Source organism: Eutrema salsugineum, unplaced genomic scaffold, assembly GCF_000478725.1.
Source record: "Eutrema salsugineum unplaced genomic scaffold, Eutsalg1_0 scaffold_4, whole genome shotgun sequence".
NCBI classification, from domain to species: Eukaryota; Viridiplantae; Streptophyta; class Magnoliopsida; order Brassicales; family Brassicaceae; genus Eutrema; species Eutrema salsugineum.
The window spans coordinates 3,004,282-3,025,886 of NW_006256686.1; the positions used below are offsets into that span (position 1 = coordinate 3,004,282).

The 21,605-nt window shown below is 46.9% G+C and overlaps 1 protein-coding gene, 1 non-coding gene and 1 pseudogene across 2 annotated transcripts; all 3 read right to left on the reverse strand.

The window, feature by feature from the left end:
* Nucleotides 1–1,707: 1,707 nt before the first annotated feature.
* LOC112084821 lies at nucleotides 1,708–1,813 on the reverse strand. Its single transcript, XR_002898480.1, has one exon. It is a non-coding gene; the product is annotated as a small nucleolar RNA R71 (small nucleolar RNA).
* Nucleotides 1,814–10,425: 8,612 nt separating this feature from the next.
* LOC112084367 lies at nucleotides 10,426–14,424 on the reverse strand (annotated as a pseudogene).
* Nucleotides 14,425–14,491: 67 nt separating this feature from the next.
* On the reverse strand, nucleotides 14,492–15,598 carry LOC112084368. The gene is made up of 2 exons (XM_024153489.1): nucleotides 15,074–15,598; nucleotides 14,492–14,980 (listed from the first exon to the last, which is right to left on the reverse strand). The coding sequence occupies exons 1-2, from the start codon at nucleotides 15,596–15,598 to the stop codon at nucleotides 14,492–14,494; spliced, it is 1,014 nt and encodes a 337-aa protein (XP_024009257.1).
* Between the last annotated feature and the right edge of the window lie 6,007 nt (nucleotides 15,599–21,605).

Here is a 21,605-nt window from a genome sequence, read left to right on the forward strand (position 1 = left end):
CTTTTTATTCTTGTTCTTATTGCATGTATGCTTGATTGATCACCTAGTATCTGATCTAGATAGTTAGTGTTGCAAAAGTTTTCATTAAGTATCAGCCCTAAAATGAAACAGGCGATTTTTCCGTAGGACTGGAAACCTACCTGCGGCGAGATCGTGAGTATTGACGAGTCTTGTGCAGCTCTTGCGTTCTCTCCCTTCTAGGGCCAGAGTGGAAACCTACTGGTCAGGGTTGCGAGAAACAGTTGGTTATGATCACGACAGTGACGTAGTCATACTGCCGTACTCTAGCTCTAGAACCCATATATCGATATCCGTCAATCCCAATCTATTTACCCTAGTGTTAAAACCGATTATGATCCCTTAGAGTCCCTAAAAGCTCAGCGTTTTTAGCCATAGTTTACAATTCCATCGATTTTTATTTGCTTATTTAGGCCTGCATTTCAATTTCCTTAGTTTGTTATTTACTTACTTTACTAGTATTTCATTCGATATTTTACTTGCCTTATTAGTCTTTCATTCGATATTTTACTTGTTCTATTTGCCTTTCATTCGATTTTTTTACTTGCTTTTTAGGATAGATTTATTTGCTTTCTTTTGTTTTAGTTTAATACATCAAACCAACCAACCTTTAAAAACCAATCTAGTCTAGACATAAAGTTAAAAACCGTAGAAGAATACCAGGCACACAAATCTCTGTGGATTTGATCCCTAAATACTATAACTGATTAGCTGTGCACTTGCGGCTTTCATTTGTTTTGTTAAGGGTAAAACTTGTTCCCTCACGCAGTTGACACGACATCAAGTTTTTGGCGCCGTTGCCGGGGATTTGTTTCGCTGCCTTTTGCTATTTTTCTTGTTTTAACTTCTGTTATAGACACTTGATCTCTAGTTCTTTCTTAAAGTTTTGCTGAATTATCTTTCCCTTCTTTTGTTTTTCTCTGAATTGCATGAATACCAGGCGCATACCTGTAGAAAACATTCCAATTCTAGACGAGATAGACAGACACGAAAGACAACTTCGAAGACTTAGACGAACACAAAGAATGGCCAACGACAACCAGCCTGGAGATCCTATTAATCGAACTTTAAATATGGACCAAGACGGGTCCGAACATGGGGAAAATGAAGAGAATGATCACAGTGGAGGTGATCATGCTCGACAAGATGGAGAGGAAGATGAGTTTCCTCCAAGAAACCACCAGAACCGAGAGAGAGAAGGACGTGAAGACCTTGATCCACCCATCAATGCAGCCGATGGTGACCACCCAGCAATGCAGCCAAATGAACGCATTCACCGCCCCATTCCGCCAGCAAATCAACACCGAAGACAAGCCAGGAACCATCGCATAGCTGATTTTGATGGACCTACTCAAAATTTTCAGAATCGATCTGCAATTCAAGTACCATTTCCAAACCGGAATGAGTTTGAAGTCAAGCCTCAAATCATCTCATTGGTGAAGCAAAACCAGTTCCATGGAGTTCCTTCTGAACACCCAATGGACCATATCGAGCTCTTTGAAGAAATTTGCAGCATGATGAGAACAAATCAAATTCCACCAGACTATTTAAAGTGTAAGTTGTTCCTTTTTTCATTAGCAGATAAAGCTCACCGTTGGTTGAAATCTTTGCCTGCAGGATCGATTACCAATTGGGAAGAATGCAGAAATGCTTTCCTAAACCACTTCTACACTAAGTCAAGGTCGAATCAGTTGAGAACAAAGATCTCAAACTTTCAACAAGGGCCAACTGAATCTTTCTATGAAGCCTGGGAGCGTTTTAAGGAGTATGAACGTGATTGCCCTCACCATGGATTTCATGGATCAAGCCTGCTGAGCACATTTTACCGAGGTTTGCAACCAAAATATAAACTTTCACTTGATACAGCTAGCAATGGAGATTTTGGACAAAAGATGATAACCCAAGGAAGAGCTCTCATCGAAAATTTGGCTCAAGCCAATAGCAATGACTGTCCTGAATATGATCGATCAATGAAGCAAGCCGGAACAGACAACAAGGAGATAACCGAGTTGAAGAACATGGTGAGCCAGCTTCTGAAGAGTAACAATCGCCCAATCCATGCTTGTGAGACCAACAATGGCGCAGAAGATGAAGGACCTAGTGATATCGATCACATTAATCAAGCCTTTCAAGAGGAAGATGTGAACTATGTAGGAGCACTGGTGCCATATCAAAATCGCTCCAATAATAGCTTCAACAACAACTTCCGGAATGCAAATTACAACAATCTCTCTTACCGCAATCCAAATGTGGAGAATCCTCAAGACCAGTACTACCCACCTCAGCAAAAATCCTTTCAAAACAAGTTTCAAGGTGGAAACGTTGGAGGAATAGTACCATATCAACCACGACAGCCATTTAACTACCAAGGTACGGGTTTTAACAATCAATTTGTACGACAGCAGGGAGTCACGACGAACCAGCTAGCTTCACAAATCGGTAGACTTGAACAGTCAATCCAACAGCTCGTTATGACGAACGAAAAAGCATCTAAAGACGTGAACGTGAAAGTGTACTGCATGTACAATGATCTGAATGGTAAGTTTGAATCTTTATCTTCGCACGTAAAAAAGTTAGATGTGCAAGTCGCCCAAACAGCCGACTCTATGAAGAGGCAAAGTGGAGTACTTCCAGGAAGAGTTGAAGATAACCCTAAGAAGTTTTGCAACGCCATAACCACATTGCCCGAAGAAGAGGCCGGAACCAATGGAAAGAAAGAAGAAACCCCAATCTTTGTACCACTGTACAAGGATATCAATCCCAAGAAGCCACCGTTTAAGGTACCTGAACGATCACCGTTTTAAAGGCTTACCAAAGCCGATGATCCAGGACGTTTTGTTTTCCAGTGTTTCATTTCAGGAATCAAGTTTACAGACTGCTTGTGTGATTCCGGAGCCAATGTCAACATCATGTCTAAGACGTTTGCCGAAAAATTGGGCACTAAAACCTTAAAGACATCGACGGTTAAGGTTATTTTTGGAGATTCATCTCAAAAAGATACCAAAGGGGCAATTCATGATCTACAAGTTCTAGTGGGAGACAAAATCGTTCCAGCAGATTTCCAAGTCCTGGAAATGGATAAAGACAAGGAGAGGCCACTCATTTTCGGGAGACCATTCCTAGCTACAGTAGGAGCAGTAATCGATCACGCAAAACGACATGTTGTTTTCCTCAATGTGGATCGAAAAAAGTACTATCCGACTATCTTAGACGATTTTCCAAGCAAAGGAAACATACCAAAAGAGAAAGAGAAGGAGAAGCCGAAAGCTTTTGCAAAGATCAAGATCATCATTCCACCAGATGCAACAGAAACTAGTGAGGACTAAATCCAGGAGCTGATCGAAAACACAAAAAGGGTTTTAAACAATATTAAAGTTCGAAAGAAGAGTAAAGGAAAGAAGACGGCTCCTCAAGGAGAAGAAGTAAAACCTCCAGCGACCGGAAGTGATAAAGGCACATCAAGTGGAGTGCCATTCAAATCAGCCTGATTCCTCATGCTTACGTCGAGCTAAACGACTTAAAACAAAAGCGCTTAATGGGAGGCAACCCATTTAGGTACTCTTTCTTTTAGTTTTCTTTTCCTTTTTTTTTACAATTTATACTTTCTTTTTCTTTTTAAGTTTTAGGTATTTTATAAAACAAAAACACAAAAAAAATCAGAAAATTAAGAAAACCAAGAAGAAAAAGGTAGGTTTTTAGCTGCTCGGCCCGGCAAAGACGAGAAGGTTGGACAAAGGCCGCATGAGGAAGAGCCGCGGTCGCGACTGACTGACCTGCGGCCAAGGGAGCATCGACCGCGGCACCGTGAATGTGACCGCGGCCGAGCACTCGACCACCGCGGTCGCGCGTCTCCTGACCGCGGCCGTTGGTCGTTGAGGTGATTCCGCGGATTTCTGCCGCTTTTCGGTGTTGCCTGGTGTTTGCCTGGTGATTCCTGGTGTTGCCTGGTGTATTCTCGGTGTTGCCTGGTGTTTGCCTGGTAATTCCCGGTGTTGCCTGGTGTTTTCCTGGTGTTGCCTGGTGTTTACCTGGTGTTTACCTGGTGTTACCTGGTGATTCCCGGTGATTCCCGGTGATTCCCGAAATGTTCCCGGTAAAATCCGAAAAGCTCCTCCGTAAGTTTTAAACTTTCCTAATGTGCAAACAAGAAAGGTAAGTTCCCGTAAACTTAAAAATTTCTAGAAATTTTCCGTTTTTGCTACAAAAACGCTTTTTAAAGAAAAGAAACAAACTTTTTGGATCAAAACTCCTTCTTCTCTTCTCTTCCAAAAGATTTGGAGATTTAGGAGATAGAATACATTTTTCAATTCTTAAGCTTTTTAAAAGATTTTTGGCTCAAACCTCACTCTTTTTCAAAGCTGATTCCAATTCTGCAATCAAATCTCTCTTTCCAGCAAGGTATGAACCTCAAACTCGCCATTTTTAATTGATTTCATAACTTAGGGTTTTTTTAAAAATCCCAAATCTCTGTTTATTGATGGTAGAAATAGATTAAGAATGATAGATTATCCATTTAGGTTATCTAAAAATTGATTTTAGCACCTAGCTTAAGAGGAATTGAGATTTTTGAAATTTGGATTCTACATGCTTCATAAAAATCGAATTTGGAACAGCAAAATTGATGAGTTTGATTAAGTCTTGTGTGATTAATGATTAGTATTGTGTGAGCCAAAACTCAAACAACCAGAAATTTGTTTAAGGAAAACTAAGGGATCGGAAACTTCTAGGGTTTATCGCCAAAAACAGTAAGATCGAAAGAAAGTTTTTCTTGCTGTAAAAGTGTTTAGCTCTTATTGCTTAGGGTTGCAAAAGTTACAGAATGAATTGTATACATCGTCTATTTATACTAACTCTCTGAACCGCCTAGCCGAGAATCTCGGGAGAGATTTTCGGAATATTTCCTTATCGCCTCGTGCGGCTCACCGCCTTTGTATTTCGCCTAGGATTTTTATGGGCTTCGTCTCCCAAGGCCACGGTTTGGCCCATCATTCTCCTTTGCCACGGCTCGGCCATCTAATTTCTTCACGGCTCGGCCCACTTGCCATTTCGGTCGAGACATGATCTGGTCCACCTCACCGAGGCGCGGCTCGGCCCAAGCATGTTGGAATGGGGCTCGGCCCATTTCTTACGATACGGCTCTCCCTACTGGTCTATCGTCACGGCTCTCCCACTTGGTGATCGCGGCTCTCCCGCTTGTCTTGGTGAGAACGGCTCTCCCACTTGTCTTGGTGAGAACGGCTCTCCCACTTGTCTTGGTGAGAACGGCTCTCCCATTTGGTGACCACGGCTCTCCCACTTATCTTTCTTCCATACTTAGTCATTTTGAGATGGTTTTATCTGCGTGGGGTGAAAACCGACCCCAACAGTTAGCCCCACTGCTCGTCAGTTTCGGAGGCGAGAGTAACGAGGTCCATTACTCCTGACCGTAGGATAAACCATCGAGTCAAGCTGTTATGACATAGGCCCAGATGAGGTGTTTTGGGAATGAAGACGCCGAGGTGTTTCCAAGGAGTGCCGAGGGTGCCGAGGTGTTTCGAAAGGGTACCGAAGATGCCGAGGCAAGTTAAGGACGAGGCGACCTCGTTTGGTAATAATGGGCCGATGCGATTTCGTTTAGTAATGATGAGCCGTGACGAGGCGATTTGAGAAGGTTATACCGAGCCGAATAAATGGCGAGGCGTTTCGAGAGAAAGTTTGTGCCGAGCCGTTTCGTTAATGACAAGGCGTTTCGAGAGAAAATTCGTGCCGAGCCGTTTCGTTAACGACGAGGCGTTTTGAGAGAAAGTAAATGCTGAGCCGTTTCGTTAACGACGAGGCATTTCGAGAGAAAATTCGTGCCGAGCCGTTTCGTTAACGACTAGGCGTTTCGAGAGAGAGTAAATGCCGAGCCGTTTCGTTAACGACGAGGCGTTTCAAGAGAGAGTAAATGCCGAGCCGTTTCGTTAACGACGAGGCGTTTCGAGAGAGAGTAAATGCCGAGCCGTTTCGTTAACGACGAGGCGTTTCAAGAGAGAGTAAATGCCGAGCTGTTTCGTTAACGACGAGGCGTTTACTTTGGTAAGATATCGGCTGAAAAATTGGGCATCACAACTGTTGGTCTTCCGAGAGAAAATTCATGATCTGTTGGCGCGTGTGACCGACGCAGTTCGGTCTAGCCGTTCCACTGCGGATCCCACGCGCTGTTTGGACGGTTTCCCGAGGTTTACGCGGAATTCACGCGCTTCGGTTTTCCTATAAATGGGTGAGCTCCTTCATTCTTCCTCATTATCTTCAGACTCACTTTTTTTACTAAAGGTAGCTCTCCCTTCTCTCTTCTTTCTCTCTCTAGTTTATTTATTTTCCCGCTAGGGTTTCCGAGGTCTCCGCCGTTCCAGATCTTTTTCCGGCAGAGGCTCGCCGAGTCGTGCTGTAATTCTTGTACAAGTCGTAAGTTATGTCGAGCCACTCCGACGATTCGTTGGATTCACTCTTTCACTACGAGCCGAGCCGTGTAGATGCCGAGGCGAGAGGTACAACAGAATCCTCCGAGGCATCCGTTTCGCCGAGCCCTTCCAATCGTTCATCTGACGAGGCGTCAAATCATGCAAAACCGTCAGATGTCGACTCTACAGATGATGAGCCATCGGTTTCGACGAGCCGTCCCCAGGATCCCATTCCTGATGAAGGTATCAACTGCGCCGCAGTCTAACCCGAGGAGGAGGCATTTCCCTTTGACCTATTCGAGGCGAAGCGTGAGTTGGAACGTCTCATAGCGTCTCGAGGCGCTTCCACATCTGGGCGAGGGCCACGAGTTAAAAGACAAAAGCCTGACCCGCCTGGCTCTACGCTTTGCTCCCTTGAGTCGCTCTAGGCGTTGAGGCATCGCTTCAGGATATCCGAGGCGGTGGAGTTCATCGTTCCAGAGAAGAGCGACCGAGCCGACAAGCCTCCAGAGAATCACTTCACTCTGTACGAGGCGTTCTTCGAGCTTTGCTTTCTCTGGTTCCCAATCCCCGGAGTGATCCTTGAATATCTCTGGAAACACGGGATCTCGATTGGGCAAATCATGCCGAGGGGATTACGGCGTATGATTGGCATCTTAGTTCGTAGCTCCGAATGCGGACTCGATATCGAGCTGAATCACCTGCTGGACTTGCTGGAAATCAGGAAAGCCCCGAAGGGAAATAGATTCTATATTTCCAACAAGGCGAAACGACGGATCATAGGCGGTTTTCCCAGCAAGGATCAGTTTTGGACTGAACGCTTTTTCTACGTCTTGGTGAACGAGGCGTCGGTCGGCGAGGATTACGTTCAAAGAACCAAGACCGCTTGGGGATCACTTGGTAGCCGACCCGAAGCTCTGCCTCGGCTCGGAACTGCTTTTGGTATCCTCTTCCTTTTCTGAATTTTTTTCTTTTTTGCTTTGTTTTGCAGTTCGGTGCTTTCTTCCCCCGATTCCCGACGACCTTTTTACTGTTCAAGACTCTCTTTCGGCGCGGAAGGTTAATTGGAGAAAGAACTTCACCCTCGAAAGAGTAGAAAGAGCGCGAGCCATCCTTGCCGGAGTCCCCGTCAGCTCTTCGTCCTCAAGTTCTTCAAGACATACCCGGGAGAAGATAGTAATAATCGCTCTCAGAGAAAGGAAGAGGCGCGAGGAAGAGGAGGCCGCTAGATGAGCTGCCGAGGCGGCTCGCGCGCATACCGAGGCAGTTCCAGCGCAAGCCGAGGCGGTTTCAGCGCAAGCCGAGACCATCCCTCAACCCGACCCGCCGAGCCAGGAAGGGGATGTAATGGTCCAAGCCGCAGAAGGAGACACTGCCGAGGCGGCTGATAAAGATGCAGCGCCCGAGGTGGAACCGGGCGAAATTATCCCCGAGGTGTCCGGGGACGGCTCGGCGGCGCGGAGTAAGACTCCTTCGCACACCGCCATCCTGGCCCTCCCGAAGTCGACGAGGCCACCGACTTCGGTTGTTCAGAAGCATGACTCTAGCCGAAAACGTTCGGCTACTGACAAGGGGAAGGGCGTCGCCGTTCAGAAGGACGAGCCGTCCAAGAAGAGGCGGAAACCGACGCCCGGGGACCCGCCGCGCATAAGTTGGTCGTTGACGACCCCAACGCCTCTGCCGTCATGTTCTCGCGTGTAAATAACGCGAACACGAGTCTTCCTCCTCTGGAGAAGCTGAGGAGGCCGAGGTCATACGGCACGATGGAACAGCACGGTACCAAGGTACGTTCTATTTTCTTTCCTTTATTTTTGCAAATTTTACGAGGTGTTTAACGCACGTCTGTTCTCTGCAGTTTGTCGCGGCCATTAACGACCTGATGGCCGAGTATGAGGCGGACCTGTCTAAGGTCGAATGTCGTTTGGACGAGGCCCGAAATGAAACCGTGGCGTCAAAGGTGAAGCTGGAAGAGGCGCAAAACGAAGCCGCGGCCGCGAAGGGGAAACTCACCGAGGCGATGACCCGAGTGTCGAGGTTGGAAGAGGAGAAGATAGTTCTCCGCGCTGACGTCGACAAAGTTTCCGCCTTGGTGATTCGCCTGGAGGAAGCAAGGAGAGCTAAAAGCGCCGAGGTGGCGATGCAAGAGGCGTATCGAAGCCAAGGACGCTCTGTTTGATGCCAAGGTCAAGCGGGCAAAAAAGGAGGCGAGGCGAGAGCTTACGGCTAAGTTTCAGGAACGCCTCGCCAAGGTAGAGGAAGATTTGGTCAAGCTCGAGAAGGCCAAAAATGATGAGAACGATCTGGGGCAGATCAAGGGCAATCTTGCGATGATTGCCGACCTGAAGAAGCCGGACACCCCGACGCTTGATGACGAGGAGGCGAAGCTGAAAAGTTGGGAGAGTGAGTATGCCAACGACGAGGCGTACGAGCGTATTGCTTCCGAGATTCAAGGCGAGCTGTTTTACTCTCCCGTATCGCTGGACTCGGTAGACACCAGCATTGGCAACGAGCCGCTTGAAGAGACAGCGGCCAACCTGGGTGTCGTTGATCCGACCAGATCGAACGCGGGGACACCAGCCCTCTCGAACCTCCTTGCCGAGCGCGAGACGCAATCCGTGGCTTGATACTCTCTGCTTTCCCTCACCCTTTATTGCACATGTTCTTCTTTTTGTTTTTGTACTTAAGTTTTTTCATGATTCACTTTTCGAACTCGTTATGTAATTGGTGCCTGGATGGCTTTATCCACTTGACTTTTATTTTTGCTTTATGGATATATTTTATTTTCCTTAGCCATTTTCGGATTTACTTGTCTAACAATCCATGAAAATGTTTACGAAAACTGTTGGCTTAGAAAAATTGTCAAGGATGAAAACTGTGTGTCGAGAATGATTTGATTGCTTCCTTAGCCGGGCTTTTCGAAATTGATAGAAATACGGGCTAAGGGGTGAATTGTGTTAAGGATCTCGTTTGGATTCTTAATCCCGAGCTGGGAGTTTAGGTGATAATGTCGAGGCAAATTTCCACTGGCAATGCCGAGCCGTATTTAACGACGAGGCGTTTTCGCTGTGTAAGGTGCCGAGCCGTGTAAACGGCGAGGCGTTTTCTCTAAGCGTGGTACCGAGCCGTGTACACGACGAGGCATTTTTTCTGTGCATGGTGCCGAGCCATAAGAACGACGAGGCGTTTTCTCTTTGCGTGGTGCCGAACCGTAAGAACGACGAGGCGTTTCGTTTTTTGTTCAGCCAAGAATGATTTGGTAGTCTCATTGAATCTTACTATGGACCGGCGTTTCCGAGAGGATGAATATGTTTGTCCGGGTTTTAAGAGTTTACTTCGGTTTTAGAGAAAGCGATGTAGTCTCGACTTACATTCTCGTGTGCGATAGTAAACCGTGGCGACCTGATACGTTTTTGGTCTGATATTTGTATAGCGCTTAATTTTTATCCGTAGAGGATGTAACTTGCACCCTCGTCCTAGGAAAGGTGGTAAAGTTCGTTTAGAGAACTTTGTATTTGTTGCCCCGTTATGGCCAGCAACGAGACGAGGCGTTCGGAGGCTTAGTTTGCCGATCTGAAACTGAGGACCGATTAAGGTCTGAGGTAATCAAGTCATGATATCGTGCCGAAGTGGTATGATTACTCTCCGAAGTGATGAGTGATAAAATTTTAAAAATCCGAGCTTGTTAAAATAAGTTGCTGATTTAGAAAAAATGAGAAACTAGCCGAAGCGATAATGAACGAACTAGAAATCCAAGGTAAACGTGCAATAAGTAGATGATTAAAAACGAACTGAGAATGTGCCGAAGTGGCGATGTTCCTAAGTGAGCAAGTTAAAATTGTAGAGTTAAAGAAGGTATGTGTATAAGTACCCACTCCCCCCCCCTTTTTAGGAAGGGGGACAGCTGAACCCGTCCGAGGACGGGCTGCCTACGTACCCTTTGAAGGGATCAAGCCGTCCCGTAGTTCATGCTTGCCATGCTGTACCTTTAATGATAATACTTTTTTAGATGCATTGCGTTCCATGATCTTGGAATCGCTTCGTCAGCTAGTGTCGCGAGTTCGTAGACTCCTGGACGAACCACTTTTGTGACCTTGTAAGGACCTTCCCAATTTGCTCCGAGCTTTCCTGCGTTCTTCTCGGCAGTGTTTTGGAAGACCTTTCGGAGGACGAGCTCCCCTGCTTTGAATCTTCGACTACGAACGTTTTTGTTGTAGTATCGCGCCGTTGCTTGTTGATAGTTCTGGATCCGAATTAAGGCTTGGTCGCGCTTTTCGTTGATTAGGTCGAGCTCATCTAGCATCATTAAGTGGTTCAAGCCCTCCTGTCCTGGTAGAAGTCTTCGTCGAATACCTGGGAAATCCACCTCGGGGGGAATTACGCACTCCGATCCGTAGACCAAAGCGAATGGAGTTTCCCCGGTGGCTCGGCGCGGAGTTGTCCGATGAGACCAAAGGACTCCTTCGAGTTCGTCTGCCCACCGTCCCTTCTTGGCGTCGAGCCTCTTTTTCAGACAGTCGAGGATCATCTTGTTGGCTGCTTCGGCTTGTCCAATCCCTTGAGGGTATCTTGGCGTAGATTTGCTGAGGCGGATTTTCCACTTCTCGCAGAAGGCTTCGAAGCGTGTTGAGATGAACTGGGATCCGTTGTCGGTGACTATCTCGTAGGGGACCCCGTGTCGGCAGATGATATTTTTCCAGACAAAGTGTTCGACTTGAACATCCTTTATGCTTGCGTAGGAATCGGCTTCGACCCACTTGGAGAAGTAATCCGTGAGGACGAGCAGAAAACGATTCTGCTTTGAGCAATGTAGAGGTCCGACGATGTCCATCCACCATCTCATGAACGGATAGGGTGATGAAATTGACGCAACTCGGTAGGTTGATGAATTGTTGGAGCGTGCCGCTGACACTTCTCGCACTTCGCCTTAAATTTCTCGTAGTCCTTGACCATCGTGGGGCAGAAGTAGCCGTGCCGTTTTATCTTGATAGCGAGCGACCTTCTGCTGGAATGGTTCCCGCACGCGCCGCTGTGCACCTTGTGCATGATCTTTCTTGCCTCCGGTCCTTCGACGCATGTCATGAAAGGCCCTGAAAATCTCCATTTAAACACCTCGCCACGACGAGGACATACCGTGCGACCTGAGCTTTTAGTTTGCGGGCTTCCCATTTGTCGGTTGGCACCTCTCCATCGGCGATATACACTCGGATAGCTCCGAGCTATTCTTTGTCGCAGCCGTACTCCGGCTCGGTCGGTGAGGCGTCTTCATCCATAGGAATGGCTTCGTCGTCCTCTGGTTCTTGTTCAGGAGGATTTATCAGCCGAACTCCTTCCACCTCTTTGATGCTAGGACGTTCGATGAATTCGACTGGGATCGTCCGTCGGAGGTCTGGGTCTGAGGTCGAAGCGAGTGCTGCCAAGGCGTCGGCCGAGGTGTTTTCCCCTCGGGGAATGCGCGTGAGTTCGTACTCGTCAAACTTTTGCACCAACTCTCGGACCACCTTGAGGTAAGCTCCCATTCGTCCATCCTTCGCCTCGTATTCTCCGTTGAACTGACATGCTACGAGCTGTGAATCGCAAAAGGTTCTTATCTTTCGAACTCCGATTCCCTACGCTAGTCGTATGCCGGCGATCAGTGCTTCGTATTCCGCTTCGTTGTTCGAGGCGTGGAAGTTTAGGTGAAAAGACTGCTCCAATATCTCTCCGGTGGGAGAGGTGAGGCGAATTCCTATACCCGAGCCGTGTTTAGACGACGAGCCATCGACGTGCAGCGTCCACACTTCGTCTAGAGTCGGCTCGTTTGTTTCTTCGGCGGGAAGTTCAATGAGGAAATCTGCGAGCACCTGTGACTTTGCAGACGACCTGTTCCGATACTCGATGTCGTATTCGCTTAGCTCTATGGCCCACTTGGCGAGCCGACCGGATTGGCTAGGGCTGTGAAGGATCGAGCGCAGCGGAAGCGTAGCGAGCACAACAATCGAATGTTATTGAAAGTACGGGCGCAGTTTGCGAGCCGAGACTACGATGGCTAGGGCGACCTTCTCGATCTGGGGGTAGCGGGTCTCGGCGTCGGTTAGTGTCTAGCTGATGTAGAAAATGGGTTTTTGCTCGGATCGTTCTTCTCTGATAAGCACTCCGCTTACGGCTGTAGCAGACACTGCGACGTAGAGGAAGAGCGGCTCTCCTTCGACTGGTTTTGCTAAGATTGGTGGGCTCGCCAGATAATTCTTCAGTTCCTGGAAAGCCGTCTCGCATCGTTCGTCCCACTCAAATTTCTTGTTTCCTCGGAGGGTGTCGTAGAAGGGCAGGCATTTGTCTGTAGAACGGGAAATAAACCTGTTTAGCGCGGCGACTCTACCTGTGAGCCTTTGCACTTCGCGCTTCGTTCTTGGAGAGGGCATCTCAATTAACGTCTTGATCTGCTTGGGGGTTGCTTCTATGCCTCGGTGAGTTACCAGATAGCCGAGGAATTCTCCCGAGGTGACCACAAACCTGCACTTTGCCGGGTTTAGTTTCATGTTGTGCTTGTTCAATTGTTCGAAGCATTCCCATAGATGCGCGACGTGGTCTTCCTCCTTGAGTGATTTGACTAACATGTCGTCGATGTATACTTCCATGGTTTTTCCGAGCTGAGCCGCGAACATTTTATTGACGAGCCGTTGATACGTTACTCCTGCGTTCTTGAGCCCGAACGGCATGACTTTGTAGCAGTATATCCCTCGATCAGTTATGAATGCCTTTTTTTCTCGATCATCAGGATGCATCAGGATCTGATTGTAGCCGGAGAACGCGTCCATAAATGTTAACAGTCTATTCCCTGCAGTGGCTTCGACGAGCCGGTCGATGTGTGGCAAGGGAAAGCTGTCTTTTGGGCACGCCTTGTTGAGGTCGGTGAAATCCACACATACTCGCCACTTGCCGTTCTTCTTCTTCACGACCACCGGATTTGCGAGCCAATCCGGATATTTGGCCTCGGCGATTGATCCTACTTTGAGTAACCTTTCAACTTCGTCGTTAACTGCTTTAGCTCGTTCGGGGCCGAGCTTCCTTCTTTTCTGCTTGACTGGCTTAAAGGTCGGATCCACATTCAGCTCGTGACAGGTTACGTCAATGCTTATGCCTGGCATATCTTCTGCTGTCCAGGCAAAAGTGTTGATGTTCTCCTTGAGGAGGGAAAGGAGTTCGCTTCTCAGAGGCTCTTCTAGTTTTATTCCAATTTCGATGCATCGCTCCGGACGCGCCTCGTCTATGCACACCGAGTCCACTGCATCGCATACCGGCTCGGCGCGTGTTTCGCGGTTCTCCGTGATCTGTAATTGCTATAAGAGTTTCGAGAGCTCGTTTGCGGGCTCTCGGTCTGTCTTCATCTTTTTGCGGTCTATATCTGCTCGTGCGTCAGTGACGGGGTTCCTCAGCTTGTGCTCGGCTAAGCAGCACATTCTTGACTCCTTCTGATTCCCCCATATCGTTTTGACACCCGATGGAGTTGGGAATTTGAGACAGAGATGATAGGTGGATGGTACCGCCCTCATCCCGTTGATCCATGGAGTTCCCATGATCACATTGTAGATTGCTGGGTGATCAGTGACGCAGAATTCGACGATCTTAGTGACTCCGCCAGCTACCACAGGAAGCCTGATCGTTCCCATAGTCATCGTCGTTTCTCCTGAAAATCTGGTTAGAGGTTGGGGATTGCTTCCACCTCGGAGAGGTCGATTCCCATTTTTCTGAGTGTTTCTCTGAAGATGACGTTCACTGAGCTTCTAGTATCGATGAGCACCCTTGCCACATCATGATCCATGATCGTTAACTCGATCACCAACGGATCGTTGTGAGGTCGATCAATTCCTGCCGCTTCCTCCTCGGCGAAGGAGATCACTGTGTTTGGGATGTCGGTTGGTTTTATCCAATTCTCCTTTGCTTCGGCTCGGCGCTGATAGGCTTTGATGGAGGACACGGTATCATGGTAGTATTGAGATCCACCCATGATCATATTGATCCTTTGCCTCGGCACGGGTCGCTCTTCGGGTTCACCTCTCCTGTCGCGCTTGGAGTTATCGCCTCTTCGCGCTGCTCGGCTCGGCTCTCTCTTGTTGTTCGTTAGGGACGAGGTCTTTGAGGTTGACCGCGTTTTGGAGCTCTCCCGCTGCCATCTTAGGCACGAGTTTTGCTCCTAGAGTTCGGCACTGTGCCGTTGAGTGCCCGTAGGTCTGGTGATACTCACAGAAAGCCTTCTCGTCGTAGTTGGCGGATTTCCTCACCCAAGTGTTGTTGCGCGGCTCTCCTCTTCCGCGTCCGGTGCCTACCTGGTAGTTATGGGCACCTCCGCTTCTAGGTTCATCCGAGCTCTGCGTTGTTGCGTTGTTTGATGGGTTGCCCTTCCTCGCGGGGCGCGGCAAAATTGAGCTTCGGATTGCTGCTTTCGTCGCTTCGTACCGCTCGTCCAAGTTTTTCATTTCCTCCTCGTTTACGACGAAGTCTGATGATCGGTGCAGAGCGTCTTGAATTGTTTGCGGCGTGTTGAGAGCCATCTCCCGTTGGAACTCGGATTTGTACCACAAAGATTGTTTCAGAGCCTCGAGCGCAGCCTTGTCGCTTATCCCTTCTATTTTGGATACGAGTGCCTTGAATCTTGCCATGTAATCCCGAAGCGGCTCGTTCAGTCCTTGGGATAGTGTCCACAGATCGGCATCAGATGTTCCTCTGTCCATAAACATCGAGTATTGTTTCTGGAACAAGGCGGAGAGCTGTTGAAAATTGCCGATTGAATTTCGTTCCTGCCTCGAAAACCACTCGAGTGCGGCTCCCTTGAGATGCTCCACGAAGAGCAGGCAGTATCCGGCATCTACTTTGCGCTCGGTGAGTTTAGCGGCGTTCTTTGTGAAGGCTCGTCCCATTGCTATCCGAAACGCTGTGATGTGTGCTTTCGGGTCGGTTGTTCCTTCGTAGAACGGGATTCTCACCTTCCCCGGCTCGGGAATCCTGGCCTCCGTGATTCTTGCAGTGAATGGAGTTCTCTGAGTTTCTTCAAGCATTCGGTCGATTTCGGGCGCTGCGCTTGTCACGTTGTGCACTTGGGATTTCATGGCGCGTATTTCAGCTACTGTCCGAGCTATCGAGGCTCGCAGCTCTTTGAGTTCGAGAGTTTGTGTGTGAATCATTCCCTTTGATTGGGGGAGTCGCTCCCGCTCCTCTCTCCTCGGCTCGTCTTCGCGCTCTGCCTGTTCGATCCATTGGCGATTTTCTTCCTCCTCGGTTGGATTGTCGCTGCGGGTCGGGTCGGAAACTTCGTCAGTTCGGATGCCGTTTAGTGCCGAGGCGAGGTCTTCTTGACTTATTCGCCGAGCCGAGCCGGTTTGTTGCGGATTCGTGGTTCAGTCGTTATGCTGGGCGTCTACGTCGATCGCATGGTTTTCTTCTTCGCCGGCTCGCCGCCTTGAGTTTCGGCGGAGAGGGGGCGGCTCGGTCATGTTGACTCTGGTTGCTGCGGGGGGTCTTTTCGTCGAGGAGACGAAACATTGGAGGAGCCGAGGGGTTTCTTGCGCCACTCCCTGAGGCTTCTGCAGGTGTCGAGAAATCGAAGCGTCTCCGGATTCCATCCATCGGGTCGGGAATTCCGGCTCTCCAAGTTTGGTGCAGTCGCTCAGCCGCCATCGCGTCGAGCCTTTCCGTAATCGCCTCGTTTCTTTTATCCTGTTCGTCGATTTTCTTCATCAACGCAGCCATCATGTTTGCATCTCCTCCTGGGTTTTGATCGTTGCTGTCGTTGTGCCCGATGCCGGAGCGTCCTTCTCCGTGCCGTTACCGGTGTTGTTGTTGTTGTTGTCGTCGGGGGTGTTGCTCGCCATGTTCTTCGGATCTTAAAGTCTTGTCGATTTAGAGTAAGAAAGTTTCGATTCCCCACAGACGGCGCCAAATTGTGTGAGCCAAAACTCGCACAACCAGAAATTTGTTTAAGGAAAACTAAGGGATCGGAAACTTCTAGGGTTTCGCCAAAAACAGTAAGATCGAAAGAAAGTTTTTCTTGCTGTAAAAGTGTTTAGCTCATATTGCTTAGGGTTGCAAAAGTTACAGAATGAATTGTATACATCGTCTATTTTTACTAACTCTCTGAACCGCCTAGCCGAGAATCTCGGGAGAGATTTTCGGAATATTTCCTTATCGCCTCGTGCGGCTCACCGCCTTTGTATTTCGCCTAGGGTTTTTATGGGCTTCGTCTCCCAAGGCCACGGTTCGGCCCATCATTCTCCTTTGCCACGGCTCGGCCCATCTAACTTCTTCACGGCTCGGCCCACTTGCCATTTCGGTCGAGACATGATCTGGTCCACCTCACCGAGGCGCGGCTCGACCCAAGCATGTTGGAATGGGGCTCGGCCCAAATCTTACGATACGGCTCTCCCTACTGGTCTATCTTCACGGCTCTCCCACTTGGTGATCGCGGCTCTCCCGCTTGTCTTGGTGAGAACGGCTCTCCCACTTGTCTTGGTGAGAACGGCTCTCCCACTTGTCTTGGTGAGAACGGCTCTCCCATTTGGTGACCACGGCTCTCCCACTTATCTTTCTTCCATACTTAGTCATTTTGAGATGGTTTTATCTGCATGGGGTGAAAACCGACCCCAACAAGTATTGGGTAATCTTTAGAATTTACATGGAAATTGCTTATAAAAACCAATTTTTAGAAGATTTCTATGTTGAGAACATCAAAAATCCGAATCTGGTCATGAACTACTTGATTTCTCTGATTTATTATCGATTTTGTTTGCTCATGGTTTTAATTAATCTCTTTATGCTAGTATTAGTATAACAGATCTTAATGTGTTAAAATCAGCATCCAAATTCACTCTTTTTCCAAGAACTATTTCGTTTTGCAGAAAAATGGACCAAAACAGATCCCGAAGGAGCCGTCGCACTGGTGGCAGCTCCGAGGACATTCCCGATGATGCTACTCTAGGAGAGTACATGCTGAACCAAACCAGACCGAGAAGGAGAAACTATGTGATGAGATTGCTCCATCACTCAAGAGAAACACAAGCAGCTCCCGAGCCACCACAGATTCTATACATTGGGAGGGAGACAAACCCGAGAGTGGACTATGCAAGACGTTTCAAGAAGCTGAACATCAAACCCACGCCTTGCATAGATTATCATACACTCGAGATGCTTGGAATCAGAGAAGATGTGATCTGGTACATCAATGCACTTAAGCTGAGACCCTACATGGAGCTGAACCTTCCGACTTATCCTGAGCTAGTCCGTGAATTCTTAGCGACTATTACACTACACCACACGAAGAGGAGGAACCCCAGAGCATCAGATGGCATCTTGTCATTCTCTATCCGCGGACAGCCTTACTCTCTCACCATTTCTGAGGTTTGTGAAGCTCTTAAGCTTCCATACACTGATGGCATTTACCTTGAAGATGAACCTGATCTTAACCTGTGGAGAGAGATGGGTCATGGAGTCTATGATAGTGGGAGATCGAAGTCAGCCCTTCTTACTCATCCAGCAGTGAGAGTTGTGCACAAGCTATTAGCACACACGATCTTCTCTAGAGCAAACATGGGAGGTGTTTTAAAGACTGAGCTCATTACACATCAGATTCCGTTTATGGACGACCCACGACTTGCTTGCTTTGCCTGGATCATAGCGCAGAATACGGTAAACGTGAAGCATGACTTACATGGTTGCGAGGACGCTACTCCAGCTTTCAGGAGTGCTATTACAGCGATACTACAGGCTGTAGGATTCGATTTCTCATCTGATGAGCCACTTCCCGATGTCTGGTATGATCTACTTTATCTCTCTCGCGATCACACTATCTCTCGTGCCGCTTTCGATCCAGACAGGTTTGGTTACAAGTATTGCACTGGCACTGAGGAGCACCGAGTCAGTTTGCCTTCGGTATCTATCCCGAGATTGTGTAACGGAGGACGTCCGCGATGGACTCCGGAACCTGATGATTTTCTGCCTTCTGTACCTCGTCTACCATTCACCATTGGCCAATACATAGTGGCCAAGGTGAAGCGTGATGCAGCTGCGGCCCGTGCCCATTTTCAGCCATCTGTTTTGACCGGCCACACCTCATCATCTACATCATCTCACACTCATTCCGATCTGGAGCGCAGAGTTGAGAGACAGGGACGACGCTTTGAGCGCGTTGTCACCTTCTTACAGGAGCAGCACCAGTTTGCAGACGACACATCGGAGGATGAGTGATTGATCAGCACTTCACTACCATCACGGTTCTATCATCAATTTCTTTTCTTTTATCTTATTTTATTTCTCTTTTATTCACCATCTTCTCACCAACTTTTTCACACTGGGGACAGTGTGATTTAAGTCTGCGGGAGGATGTCTATCCGTACTAATCATTTTCTTGCTTTTCTTTTTAAATTCCAAGTACTTTTTAAATTTTAATATGTAACCTATTCGACATTAAGTATTTTTCAGGAATGTTTGACGCAAAACTATGATGATTTAGACCTGCACGCTTCTACACTATGCATGATTGCTCATTTGTGGTTAGCACTAGACTAGGCGGTAGCTAGAGTACTTGCACTACGAACTCCCACCAGAGGACTTCTATTCATGGAGATTCTTTCTGACAGGATATACTAGCTCATTTTATTTGGACTTAATATTGATATCTAATTTTTTCATCATTGATTTTAGGCAGGCATCGACATACACATCTAGGACGTCTTCTACCCTCACTTTTACCACTCTTTGTCGTCCTAGATGACCTGTTTATCTTTATCTGGTACCATACCCTAAACCCAAAACCCTTGTTTTCAATCCTCATGCATTCTTTCTTTAGTTTATATCAGCAGATATGTGCAAAAACGTCGGAGAGAAGAGGAGCGACACAGTTTTCAGTCACTCACAAAGGAGACTGAATGGAATTGGGAAGGAAGAGTATCAGAAAAATCATGAAGCTTTACAAGACAGATATTGACTGGTAATTTCGTGCTCTCTAAGACTCTATATCTAAAGGTGTTCCCTTTCTCCCACAAAAAAAAAAAAAAAAAAAAAAAACGTGAAAAAAGAAAGGGAAACAAAAAGCCTAATGAGTCTTAGATTGTCAAAAATTTGTGGAGCAATAAGCAACCACTAATCGTTTAATTTTGAAAGATTTACATAAATCTAAGTCTGGGGGAGTTAGGAGAGAACCTGAGGAAGAAGACCAGGAATCTATGGCACGAAGAAAGTGACTGAAAACTGTGGATACCAACAGCTTAACTCTCTCTTGCGGTTTTGCATAATATCATGCATCCTCCAGATTTTCAAGTAACCCGTAAACACTTTAAACCTTACCCCTAGAATAACCTTTTTAACACCTAGCCTAGATTGCCTTGCCTAGACTTTCTTTGATGAGAACCACCGAGATTTTTAATGAATGTTAAGAGCTAGTTGACTGGAAGTTAGATCCTAGTGCATAGATTTTCGCATGATGGATTAACGGACTAGTTATGCCTGTATTGCTAGTGAGTATTTTCTAGGCTATTCCCGATTGATGCATACTGATTGATATTGGTCTAGAAGTTTGGTCTCTGAGATTTTGTTTAGTTCCTGCGTTTTCAAACCTCTCACCGAGATTTAGCCTTTGTTTTGTTTGAGGACAAACAAAAGACTAAGTCTGGGGGAGTTGATAACACCGGATTTTGACCATTTTTATGGATCACTTTCATATCTTTTACCGGTGTTTTTACTCCATTTTCAAAGATTTTCAAAGGATTTCTATGTTTCCGGATTTGAAAAGACTTTTCAGGTAATTTGGGATAAAGAGGCACAAAATGAAACAAAAACTCTTTTGAATAAATGCAGACCGTCAGAACTCTCATGGAGAGACGACGACCTTCTCACCGTCTGATCACCTTCAAAACTGGACAACTTATAGAAGAATCAACCAGCTTTCAAATGCACTTGGTTTGGAGACATTCTAACGGTTGGATCTCAAGATATTCCATTAGCCCCGGAGCCACTCGAACTCGGCCAGAAAGTCACGCGACCGCGGTGATCAACCTATTTCCCGCGGTCAGAAGCTTCCCGACCGCGGCCAACCAGCCAATCCCCGCGGTCACAACACTCCCGACCACGGCAATCAATCTCCGAATTAAAGCCCATGTATCTGAAGCCCAAAGTCATTCTCAGCCTCAATTCCGGAACCCTAGAGACCATGGAGTATTGGAGACTATAAATACATGTCATTTAGGTCGTTTTTAGGGAGAGTCATTCATACTTTACAGAAACCCTTTTCCTTTAGCCGTTTTTATGAGATTTTTGTAGAAGATTGTTCAAGTCCGAGTTCTTCAATAGAGAAGCTTTCTTTATCTCTTTTTTTTACTGTTTTTCATTACTTTTATTAAAACCAATGATGATGTCGACCTCCGCCATGTCTGAGTAGATCCCGAGTTGGGCTTAGGGTTCCCGAAAGGGGCTCTCATAATCGATTAAGACATCTAGGTTTATAGATCTGGGATTTCGACATGTTCTCTGTTTATTCTTGTTCTTATTGCATGTATGCTTGATTGATCACCTAGTATCTGATCTAGATAGTTAGTGTTGCGAAAGTTTTCATTAAGTATCAGCCCTAGAATGAAACAGGCAATTTTTTCGTAGGAGTGGAAACCTACCTGCGGCGAGATCGTGAGTATTGACGAGTCTTGTGCAGCTCTTGCGTTCTCTCCCTTCCAGGGCTAGAGTGGAAACCTACTGGTCTGGGTTGCGAGAAACAGTTGGTTATGATCACGACAATGACGTAGTCATACCGCCGTACTCTAGCTCTAGAACCCATATATCGATATCCGTCAATCCCAATCTATTTACCCTAGTGTTAAAACCGATTATGATCCCTTAGAGTCCCCAAAAGCTCAGCGTTTTTAGCCATAGTTTACAATTCCATCGATTTTTATTTGCTTATTTAGGCCTGCATTTCAATTTCCTTAGTTTGTTATTTACTTACTTTACTAGTATTTCATTCGATAGTTTACTTGCCTTATTAGTCTTTCATTCGATATTTTACTTGTTCTATTTGCCTTTCATTCGATTTCTTTACTTGCTTTTTAGGATAGATTTATTTGCTTTCTTTTGTTTTAGTTTAATACATCAAACCAACCAACCTTTAAAAACCAATCTAGTGTAGACATAAAGTTAAAAACCGTAGAAGAA

Excerpts from the sequence above, each read along its gene's own strand:
- LOC112084368 (XM_024153489.1), bottom strand. The coding sequence starts at position 15,598 with ATGATTCACACACAAACTCTCGAACTCAAAGAGCTGCGAGCCTCGATA. Across the intron at positions 14,981-15,073 it reads AGCCGCTTCGGGATTACATG|TTCCAACGGGAGATGGCTCT; the intron begins GCAAGATTCAAG and ends TACAAATCCGAG.